This window comes from Limulus polyphemus, unplaced genomic scaffold (assembly GCF_000517525.1).
Source record: "Limulus polyphemus unplaced genomic scaffold, Limulus_polyphemus-2.1.2 Scaffold2002, whole genome shotgun sequence".
NCBI classification, from domain to species: Eukaryota; Metazoa; Arthropoda; class Merostomata; order Xiphosura; family Limulidae; genus Limulus; species Limulus polyphemus.
This window is the reverse complement of record NW_013667612.1, coordinates 4,731-17,038: the sequence shown is the minus strand read 5'-3', so window position 1 is coordinate 17,038 and position 12,308 is coordinate 4,731. Positions and strand designations below refer to the sequence as shown.

Sequence of the window (12,308 nt, the reverse complement as noted above, 5' to 3'; positions counted from 1 at the left end):
AAGAAAACTTTAATATAAGTTTAACATAACAGCAAATAACATAACATAACAGTACCTGATGATGACAAAACCTTGTCGAAACGTTGTACATGTGCTGTTATGTTAAACTTATATTAAAGTTTTCTTCATTACCCATTCAAGCCATCTCCAGCCAAAGTTCTATAATATTAAAAAGCACATGGCTGAACTGTTCTAAATGTGATGGATAAGTATCTCCCAACTGCTTAGCTTTGCATAATTACAATTTGGATGATTAAAATACTAGAAGTGATTATATCTATCCTCACTGACTTTAAAAATATCTGTGTGAATAGGTCTTCATAGAATAATTTATTTGTACTCACAACTTCAGTACTTTGTTTGAGAGTTTAGTGAAAACTTGCAATAATTTACAAAATATCAAAATGACTATAAATACAAAAATTAGTTTCTCATTGCACTTAAAAGGCTTTTTTTTTTACAATTAATCATCAAATGTTTTTCAAGAAATATGTCTTAATGCATTTGCTATAATACTTACATGTAGATGAAGAATTAAACATATTCAATGAAAAAAATAATGTTCATATGAAATTATCACCTCATCAAACATCAAAATTTTGAAACATACTTTTCACAGAAATGGCAATTATTATAACAAAAGTTAATATTTTCTTACACTTACCTCTACTCACCCAAAGTTATCTCAATCCTGGACTGCCCTCAAAGCATTGCTAAATTTTTATACTAACAGTGTACCAGTCTTTTATAGCCTATAAGTTTTGAGCCATTTCAGAACATGTGATGATCATGTGAGTACTTTCCACCAATCATACTGTACACTAACTCCCTTTACTATTCTTGAGTAATCCTCACTTTTGAGAATGGGCAAGTAAAAACCAGAAACACTGGTAAGCACCTATCAGAAATACATTTTCAGTGTAAGAAAATGTTAACTTCCAAAACAGTGTTACCTCCTCTCACCTAAAGCTAGAACCCCACATTGCAAAGGTAGAGGGGGGTTGGGAAAGGTGCATCAATATTCAATCAAGCAGAAAGTGACCACACTGAAAGAATAGGTGTGCAAGAATATGAAAAGAAAGCACACCTGTGGGGTATAGCACTACTTCTTAAACACGTATGTTCTTCACCCAGTAATTAACAAAGGAATAAAAAAGAGGGTAGAACTGAATTGGCAGGCACCAATGCAATCAGAAAAAAAAAGGATGTACAGCCTCGAGTCAGTGGGAAAATGCTGTAGAAGCATGACTTGAAACCGCACAGTGTTAACAAACATGGAAAGTCTAGTGTCGAAGCAACAATGAGCTAATATAAGCATGTTCCAAGGATAGTACCTTGAGTTACATCAGAATATGTCAAGTGCACTCCATCCAAAAAAAACATCCAGTGAAAATACCTTGTATAAGATACTGAGATCAACCAGTGCAGTTCTCCTGGGCAAAAAACATCCAGAGGAAGCATACTGGATATGTAGGATGAAGAAAAAAATTACAGACATGAGTGTGTTCTTAAGAGTTTTCATAACCAGCCCATTGTCAACAGACGTGTCATACTTCGTCCACATATGTAGCAGGTCGTAGTAGTATCAACATAGTGATAGCAAGCCATGGTATGGTGCCAGAGAAGACAAAACTAAATATGGCTAGGGCTGAAGGACCATGAATTGTATAAGAATAGACTAATTGCCATCCACCCAAGCAAAAAAAATCTAGAGGAAGTGCCTTGGATACACAATATTCAATAATTTAGCCAAGTGTGGTCCACCTGGGCAAAAAAACATCCAGTGTAAGTGCCTTGCAAAAGATATACCATTCAATAAGTGCAGTCTGCCCAGGCAGAAACATCCGGGGAAAGCACCTTGAATGTTATATTTTTGTATAATCATTGTTTGGTAATGAATATAATAAAGAGAGCCCTCTTCTCAATGAGTGGGTACACACGACATATGAGGTCCGATTTTGTTTGTTATACAAAACCCTCTTAGGAGGAAACCTCCTTGGTCCACCAGAAGAGGGGGGGGGGGCAGTACACATTTGGGAGTCCACAGGAATGACACACAAGAGACAGTGCAATGGATGTCTGTGATTCCCTATTTTAAAAAGCAGAAATCTCCATATGCTTTAATCATGAAGTCCATGAATGACAGTCTTTTAAATACGAAACATTAAAAAAAATATATATATATATATATATTCATACACATACCACCAGATAAGCAGCCAGTGGTCTTACAGTAACACTCCATCTCAACAGTGATCATTATAGAAGTATAAAGATTTAATGCTAATATTATATCAAGCATACCTAACCAGGCAACACCCGCCAGCAGGTGGGATCCTGAAATATGATGTATATCAACTAAATAAGATAAAAAATAACAACATGTTAACTTACTCCAGTCAAAGGCGACGTGTGTAGAACTACCACAGGAGGAAGATGATACCCACCCAAGGAAGACACAGTAGATCATGCAGATAACATAAAACAAATGTATTGGATGTTGTACACATACCAGCCCGAACAATCTCCTCCAAAGGATGGTAAATTCAAGCAGCTAAAGATATAGATGGTGAATGTGGTGCAAAAAAACATTAAGTAAATGGCAACCTTCCAAGTCAGAATACACCAGTCATATGATTTGACAAACCCAATCAGTGAGTGTAATAGGCAATATATCACTGGAAACAGAGGAATTCCATGGAACAAATAGACAGAAAAGAGAACCACAAAGCAGGGAACAAACTGGACAAAGTAGTCAATGTGGATCCGAATGGGAGTACACATGGAAAATGGAAGGTAAGGAAATAGGAGAAAAGGCTAAACAATTTTGCTGGGCAACCAATGTCTTGGGAAGGAAGGCCCAATCCAGATAGAGGATAACACATGAGAAACAGTAAGGAATTTCTAGAAGTGGAAGAATGGAAGTGGTTTGAAACAGCAGCATTATAACTAACAACAACTGACACGAACAAACCCTGATCAAACAACCAGGTGAAGAACTGGTACAGAAGAGGAACAGAAGGACAGGATGGGTGGAAGCCACAGCAAATGGACCAAAGTCTGAAGGAAGACCAATGCCTCTGGTATACAGACAAAGAGGAAGGTTGAAAGGTATGAGCAAGGAAAGTTGCTATAATAGAGGTCAGTCCGTAAGCTGAGGCAAGAGATCAGACAAAATCCATGCATGCAGATAGAGTTTGGTAACACTGGAATGAACCATGTCAGATCACAGTTGTCAGAGGTGAGAATGAGACAAGACAGAGGTAAGGGCAAGAGATGTCACTCCAGCAAGGCCCAGAGCAGATGGAACTATGTCTAAGTCGGCCAATACCGAGGAATGACCAGTACATGAAAAGGAATGGTCTGGAGAAGGGAAAAAAAGGTGTGGAACCAGAGACCAAAATGAAGGAATTTTGGCATTTTAGTGGCTGGCAAACACATTTATGTGCAATGTTCCCAGTTGAGAACACACTCACTGAAATACCCATGAAAGAAAGAATCACTTCATGGGAAGAACCTGGTTGGGTCAAGGTAAGCGATCATCCACTAGATTCAGCAAACTGGGAACGTGACACACCAAGATCACCATGTAGTGGTCATGGGCCCAGTAAAGAAAATCCAGTGCCTGAAAACACAGAGATCTGGATTTGGTTTCTTCTTGCTTGGTGATATAGCTGACAACAGTGGAATAGTCAGAATGAACCATAACCACCTGCCCCCCCTCAGGAGTGAGAGGAAAATACAGAACCTGACAAACTGCAAAAAGTTCCTGGATGCTAGAAGGGAGAGTAGCCTCCTTGACAGACCATCAAATGGAAATCTCAGTAAACAGATGATACTTCAGACAAGGTTGAGTAATGGGAATCCCCATCATGGACAGTTCCCTACTGAGCCACCAAGCAAGGTTGGCCCTGAATCCAGGGGGGAAGGATAATGGAGTGGTCCATGGGATTGTGGGAGAAGTTCTATTAGTGGAGAAGCATCCACTGACGGGAACGCAGGTGAGCTCAACCCAAGGAATAAGAGCTTCCAAAGAAGCCCATATCCTCAAAAGATAGAACCCCTCGTGCAGTGATAAAAGGAGAAGATAGGGCCATTGAGATTGCCCACACCATATCCTGAGCGAAAGTGGAGAAGGCTGGACCCAATGAAGATGGGAATGAATGAAAAATCCCCAATGGAATAAGAGATTGAGTGGGGTTAAGAATGGACCTCTCCAGAAATAAGCAGGCATAATTGACTGAATGGGCATGGGAAGAGGTGAGCAGAAGCCAGTCGACCATGGAAAAGAGTCTGAAGATCCAACGAGTGAAAATACTAACAAAAGAGTGTACCACTCAACAAAACACATGGAACCAAAGAAGGTCTCACCGGTAGTACCCAGACCTGGAAGACACAATATACATGGATGAACTGAAGAAAATTATGTGACACTGGAGCAGTTGGAATATGAAGATAGGCATCTGTTACAATAACTTGATTGTCCAGAGTCACAGGAAAAAACCCCAAAAGTGAGAGGCAAGATTCCATGGGGAAGCGAGTTGGCTCCAGATAAGAGATCAACCAGGACAGGTATATAACGGGTCTCCAATCTCCCGATGGACAACAAATAGATGGGAGTAAAACCAAGACTGAATGGGCACCACCCAATTGACAGCCCTTTTGTTAAAGAGGTCTTGAATAGACAAGGCAAAACAACTGGAAGAACTACAATCCCAAGGAGTAGGGAAGATGATGTTGGAAGTGGATAGGAGAGGAGTGGAACTAAGGACAGAAACCTTCAGATAAGAATCCAGAGAACCCACAGAACTGTCATGAAGTGTAGCCAAAAAGACACATAAGCTACACATACTTAGAGAACGTACTCATGACTAATGAACTAATAAAACCTACAAAACAATGAAATTCAACCTAAAACATAAATCAATAAGCAACACCTAAAGTACAAAACCACTAAAGGAACTTAGAAGATAAAAGACACATAAACATAGAACTTATTTATAAATCCACTCATAGAATCGATAAGACAAAGGACACAAAACTAAAATCTACTCTGAAGAACATGAGAATAAAAAGACACCCAGTTAACAATAATAATTTTTTACTCAAATCTAGTTCCCAATTAGATGTGATTAGTAGTAAAGAAAAAAGTTATGTTATTTAGTTTGTAAATAACATAAACAGTGAAACGATGTACAAATAAAAAACCAACCCATCCACAAAATCAGTCGAAGAGACAATTACTCAAGTAGCAATTATCATGAAAAACCCGTACATATACCAAAAATTAAACAAAAAGAAAGTAATAATCATACTCTAAACACAAATATAAACTAAAGAAACTTAGATGATAAAAGTATTATAAAAATCAAACCTGCCAAATACTGAGCAGAGAAGACATGAAAGACCTAAATTATTGTGTGCGGAAATTAGGTTAATCCATGCAAGTTCATATAAACTCGCTAAACGTGGGTATACCTACTGGGAGTGAGAAAAACACACTGAAAAACTTACCAGAGATCTCATGGGAAAAAGAACAATACCTAACCCAGGAGATTACATGGAGGTGTGGTAACAGGTGGAAAGTGCTGTAGATAGAAATTTTCACTCAGTAGTTATATCCATCCTCACCAAAAATCGTAATGTGAAAGGAATAAATTGTCAGCCAAATGTAACACACAAACTTCCGGTGAACTAAATCCTGTGCTTCCCTAGCAGACACTGTCAACCCTGAAACTCATGTGAGAACTATTGTCTACTGTCACTGGAATTACATCATCCACCATATTAAATCTTGAATTCATATAAACATATTAGAATTTGGAAAACAGAAATATTTCTAAAACAAACAAGTAGAAACAATGGAAATCAAACAAAAGAAGTCGAAACTAATACAAATTTCAGATCAAGCACAATGAAAATTTTGTAATCGCATGGAGAGTGAGTTAAAACACGTTTATACATTAGAATGCCAACAAGAAAGTGATGATTACTCTAAAATAGTAGAGGAAGCTAGCTGTGCTAGTAGAGGGCATAGTATGATTGGTGGAGGGTAGTCACATGATTAGCACATGTTCTGAATTGGTGTGAAACTGATGGGGTGTAAAAGACTGGTGCGCTGGTAACAAAACATTTTAGTAATGCTTAGAGGGCAGTCCAGGATTGAGGTAGATTTCGGTGAGTGGGTGTAAGACCATTTCAGAAAAAGAGCTTAATATTGTCAGAAATATTACTCCTGAGTACATAAGAACCTAAAAAAAAAAACCATTCTTGTTATCATGCATATTTGTAAATGTACTGACAGTTAAATACCCAAATATAAAATGTAAGATTTCTAAAAAATCAAATTTTTTATCCACAATAATATGTATCAAAAGATAATATTATTAGGCTTATTGTATTTTAAACACATTGATTCTTTATTTAATTCCTAGGGTTTTCCCAAAAAGAATACTGTGTAATAGTATTTCAACCAATGTCCACCATTAGCTAGAAATTAATTTTAGTTGCTTAATATTTATACATGTCATTGTTCCATTCAAAAACAAAGTCAAAATATTCATTAATAATGTATCACAAAGAAATGTATTAAAGTTGAAAACTTCTAAAAAGAGTAAGGACATTTTGATCTGAACCCTTGAGAAAAGATTCTGTGAATAGTGCCTTCAGAGATGCCATCCAAGAAGCAATACAATTTAGTGAGTGATGATGCATTCGACAGTCGAATTCCTTTGCATAATGAAGAAGCTTTTCATCATGGAATCACATTTCAAGCAAAAGTAAGTGGATTATGCATGTAATATGTCATTTATTTTGTAAATGTCATTTGTTTATTTGCCAGTAATTTCACATTTGAGTTCCGAATTACAGTAAACAAATCAATAGTCAATTATTCGTCGAATCACAGAACTGAGACTTTTGTTCGTAAAACAGCTTCTACTGGAGGTATGGCAATTACTGACATGCCAGTTGAAGGAACAGGGATTTCTTTCGGTTTTCTGATGCTTTCGTCGTCCAACATGAAGAGTTTTTGTAACTGTCCCCCATTCTTTACTGCTTTTACTTCCAGTTACATATATAAAGGCTTCAAAAGCAACAACACCAGCAGAATGTCTCGGTATTTGTAGCTCTGCTCTATTTTCACACTCGTTACAGTCCAATATTATAAATATCGAGCAATCCTGTGCTCACTAGTTGGTTTTTATTAGACTGAGAAAGACAACAACTGCCAACGCAGCGGAAGATGAGATAACCATATTTTAGTTACTGGATCATAGCACAACACGCTATCAAGAACTGGTGAATCAGAATAAGAATTTTCTGGAAATGACGTCACCCACCAAGTACCCAGATAAATCCCATGTAGATCATTGCACCTATCCATTTTCCAGGCATCTGTTTTCAGTGTGTATACTTCCATAGACGAAACCACTCTTCCTCTGCTATCACGACCACTGATAGCATAAATACACCAACGAATAGTTACATCACCGTGGTGTGCTCAAGCACAGATCATGTTCCGTTTACTTTCGCATTCTTTCGTAGCAAGGTCAAGTACATAGAATGACCAAAAGTTCAGTATGTTTATCAAGAGTGGAAAGTGTGTAGTGCTTTAAAGACCATTCCTATCACATTATCTCAAAAATTCATGGGGGAAAAATATAAATTAATCATTTGCTTTGAAATTAGTTTTGTACAACCTTGACCTTGAAACTGAACATTGTATATATAATAATAGGATTATAGTGTGTAGGCATATTTTAAATACTATTTTTGCATTTCCACATTGTATTTTCATGTAAATCTGCATTATATATAGGTTGATCTTGATAAATATCTGAAAGGGGGTACATTAGGAATAGTTTATTGTTAATAGTTGTGTAAGATATACATATTGAGTTTCTTCCTACTACTACTTGCACATATTACATCTTCAGTTAGAATGTGTTTACATTAGGCTTTATAGGTCTAACTAACTACCTAAATGGGCAGAGAAAATCATAGAAAAGAAATTAAATATACATATATAAATTGGGTTTAAAACTTACTACATATATTAAATGAAATTTTCTGATCATCAATATAAAAAGAACTTGACTTCTTTTAATTTTGATGTGATAAAAAGATATTTTTTTTGTATGGAAATTATCTTAAGCACAGTGAAACTATTTGTGGAATTTTTTCAAGTCAAAACAGTGATAAAATTTACAGTTTTATAGAATGAAAGTAATTGAAATCTACAATATGTCTCGAAATCTTTTGAATTTTCAAAGCTACAAATTCATGAGAATATCACATAGAAATAAGATATTTTGCAAAAGCTACATAATCTATAGAAATTCTATCCTGAGTTTCAAACTATTTCATCATGCACTTTTGTTACGTCATGTGATAAAATAAACTATGTAACAGATGCATCAAGTTGAGTATGGTTGGATTGTGAAAGTGTGGGAACCCCTATGCTAATGCTGTGGCATTTTGCTGCAAATGTGAGCTTTTTATCATGAGCAGCATTTTTAGCACTTGTATATCTGGTACACTGTGAATTCCTGACTCATTGACAGTGTGGTGTGCTTATGCAGTACCCTTGTCTGCCATTCCTCTGAAGTCAGCTGATGTGTTACATCAAGTGAGAGCCTTTGTAATATTCAAGATATATTGTCTGAAATTGACCATGCCATCCTTCACAGAAATGTGCTATAATGGAAATACCAGTATTCACTACTGGGGGTATTAAGTAAGAGTGTAAAATTGAACTTTGGTTTGAAATTTATGGTGCTTGATTGAATTCAAGTATATCACAAATACTAAATAACTATGTTAAATAAGTTACATGTTCAAGTAAGAGCATGTTCACATGTTTTATATTTACACTTGCAAAGTAAACATTTTATTAAATTGTAATTTCCTCTCTTATACAGCTGACAGCGTAGCACCAAATAATTTTTGCATCCAGTTATTCTTTTAATGATCAAAACTTTCATGGTTACCATAACTTCATAATGGGAATACTGTTATTGTTTTTAGGAACAGTCTCATTACATGAACAATGAACTTAATTTCAAGATCAAATAATTATAAAAAATTCCAGCTATTAATTAATAAGTTGTATTAATGTGTATTAAAATAAATATAATTACCAATTTTTTTGCATCTAAAAATTTAATTATGATATAAACGTTAATGTTCCACTTTTTTCAACTGTTTGAGACAATTTGGCATCCAGTTCAGCAGAGCATTGCATAGAAATTGGAAAAAGTGATAAAAATATAGCTTGGTGGTATGTTGCTGGAAAATAATATGTTTATGAAAAACCTACCACAATTACAATTACAGTCCTGGTTTTTATGATAAGAAAATAAATGTTTATTGTAGAACAAGATAAAGTAGGCTTAGTTAGAATACTTTGCATTTTACAAATCAGGTTTTATTTCGTTGACAAGGCCATTGTTTTGATTGAGATGTTTATTCAATGAAAATATTTATTTTTTACATAAAAGTAAATAATGGTCAGATTTTGATTTGAGTTTGATTTTAATGTACACCTATCAAGAACATTAGGGTTTGTGAATGTCCTGAATTTTTTCTGTGTACCATATGGCACTCATAGCCCCATAAGAGGAAAGTAGAAAAGTTTTGAATAAAATGTTGACAGTATAAGTTTTGTCCTTCAGTATAAATGTTATTTTATTCATTTAAACCAGTTACTGTTTCTCAACCTTCATAGTCATGGTGTTATGTAAATTACCTACATCTCAGCTTTGAGAAGACAATGGCTAATGACTTAACATTTCATAAAATTTAACAAACATGCTGCAAAAAGATTATCACAAGTGCATTTTCTTTACATACTGTTTAATTCAAAGGTGCAATTTTACATTGGGTGCACTCAGCTGAGCACAAAAAATTGTTGATAGAATTCTCTTTATAGACCACATGCAACACCTCAAATTTCTCAATTTTTAAACTTGTTTTTTTTTCTTTTTTTTAAAGAATATAAGAAAAAACATTTGGCCTGTGGAGGTCACCCAGAAAAACACAAGTCCAATCTAAGCATATTCAATTACATCCATAAAATTATCCAATAAAAATTTAAGGAGCTCAAAATATCAACACACGACATTATCTGAAAAACCTATATAAAAGCATACAGAACATTTTCTAATCACTTTTTAACTTTTTTTAGAAATCTGTAGAATCTAATTTTCTAGTTAGTCTTTTATGAGACATCTTATCAAATGCTTTTTAAAATTAAATTATACAATTTTTGGATGTGCTTTCATCTAAAAAATTGGAGCAAAATATGTAAGCTGAAGGCATATATCAGTAATTACATACAAAATATATTTTTTTATACTCACAGTACAAACATTTTTCTAAAGTGAAAATAAAGTATGTACCCAAATCTAAAAATTGAAAAGAAATTTGGGATCTATGTGTAATTATTACGACCTTCCAAAAAAACTTTATTTTTCAAACAGGGTGATTAGGTTATGAAATGAATTGACCTTAGCAGTAATGAACTTTAAGGAAGGGAACAGATGATTTAATTATATATAAAAGGTGGATTAAATGTTTTTACTTTTTCTCAGGATCAGGGGCATCCTTGAAGAACCAAATTTTATTTTGTTAAATTACTTTGAGCATTTGGGTCTCTATTATAGTGCAAGAATAATACTAACACAATATAAAGAATTCTGAAAAAGGGACTACAAGTACAAATATTCTATATAAAATCCAAAATAAGTGTTTAACAATGTTAAGAGCTTGGATCAAACGCTACTGAAAGATGAGTTTGAGTTCGAAAATAAATTTCAGTGTTTAACCCACTGACTACTAATTTGCCATATGGTCCATCCCCAGCAGTTGAATGCGAGTGTGCTGTATTCAGTGTACAGCTTGAAAAAATTCTGAGTGTTTAAAACAGCTGCAGTCAAGGGTTAACAATGTTAGAGGCTGGGATCGAATGCTACTGAAAGATGTAAATGTTTAAGTAGAGAAATAAAATCACCTAAACATGAATATTAACCCACTAACTGCCGATTCACTGTGTTTGGTAGGTCTGCTTCTGGCAGTTGAATGCATGTGTGCCATACACGGTGTACGGCTTAGACAAGCTCCATGCACGTTTGGAGCAGCTGCAGTGTATGAGTTAAGGGTAACACCCTATTAAGTTTAAGCTTCTGCAGTTCAGGCTCAGACTTCTTCTACTACAATTTTAAATAAAAAAATTCTGTAGCACTAACATAACAATAGTAACATGATTTGCCTGGTAATTTGGTATACACTTTAAGTCGAATGGTCTTTTGTCACTTAGGCCTAAGCTTTCTCTAGTATTCTTGTATCTATAAGTATAACTTAGTTATAGTATAAGTTATAGAAATCATATTCATAACCATAAACATAGAGGTTAATCATAATTATTCATTTAATTGCTGAAAATACAAGATTGACCAGAGAATCGACCTAAACTATAAAATGCATCAAGACTCTGAGGCTGTACTGTATGGGAGTGTCTTACAAATTACACTTACAAATACAAGTTACAACTTACAATACAACAAACTTTGTGGTAGTTACAACTTGTCATCAGTATTACTATTAATTTACTTGCATTTAAATCTAACTTTTGCTTTAGCTATAACTAATTAGAGGTATAATACCTCAATATAAACTAATACAATTTCAAAACTTTTTATATTAAAGCGTATTTTACCATAAACTTACCAGCACGATAAAAAGCCGCGATCAATTCCACACCTATAAAAGTAGGTAACTATGTTTTTTAGTCTTTTTGATTTGGCGTCTCTAGTTTAAAAGCGACATCTACCAGAAAGTTTCATCTTGTTACTGATACTTGAGAAATAATACAATCACAACTGTTAAAAACTTTGTGTTGCTATGACAACTTTAAACTACAAAATTGTAAACAAGCTGTGTCATATGCAATTGATTGTGTCATATCGATTATCCACAATGAACATTATATGATACGATATTACTATGTGTAAGGTTTATTGGAGTTTTTCTAATGCAGTTTGAGGTGAATTGGTACAATTATCTGGATTGAAAAACTACAGTAAAGAGCTTTGTAATTTATTTCCTCATTTTTGTAATTCTAATTTTAAATCTTTATATTATCAAATCACCCACTTCATTATAATATACCTAATATTTTTTATTGTTTTGCTCATATCCTTGGCAAAAATTATATAAATAATGTATATAATAGCATTGCATTCCAGACAATATCAGATAAAGAGTTTATCCTAGAAAAACAATAGAACAAAACGCAATCTCTCACCACC

General features: G+C 34.5%; 1 protein-coding gene across 1 annotated transcript in view; it reads right to left on the bottom strand.

Annotated features, from left to right (window-relative positions):
* The window catches only part of LOC106465621 (carboxyl-terminal PDZ ligand of neuronal nitric oxide synthase protein-like), a gene marked incomplete at its 5' end in the record, with an annotated part of 51,852 nt that extends 40,208 nt beyond the window's left edge, over positions 1-11,644 (bottom strand). The window contains one exon of the mRNA XM_022393550.1: positions 11,628-11,644. Coding sequence (XP_022249258.1) covers positions 11,628-11,644 — 17 coding nt within the window. The remainder of the gene's footprint in view (positions 1-11,627) is intronic.
* Between the last annotated feature and the right edge of the window lie 664 nt (positions 11,645-12,308).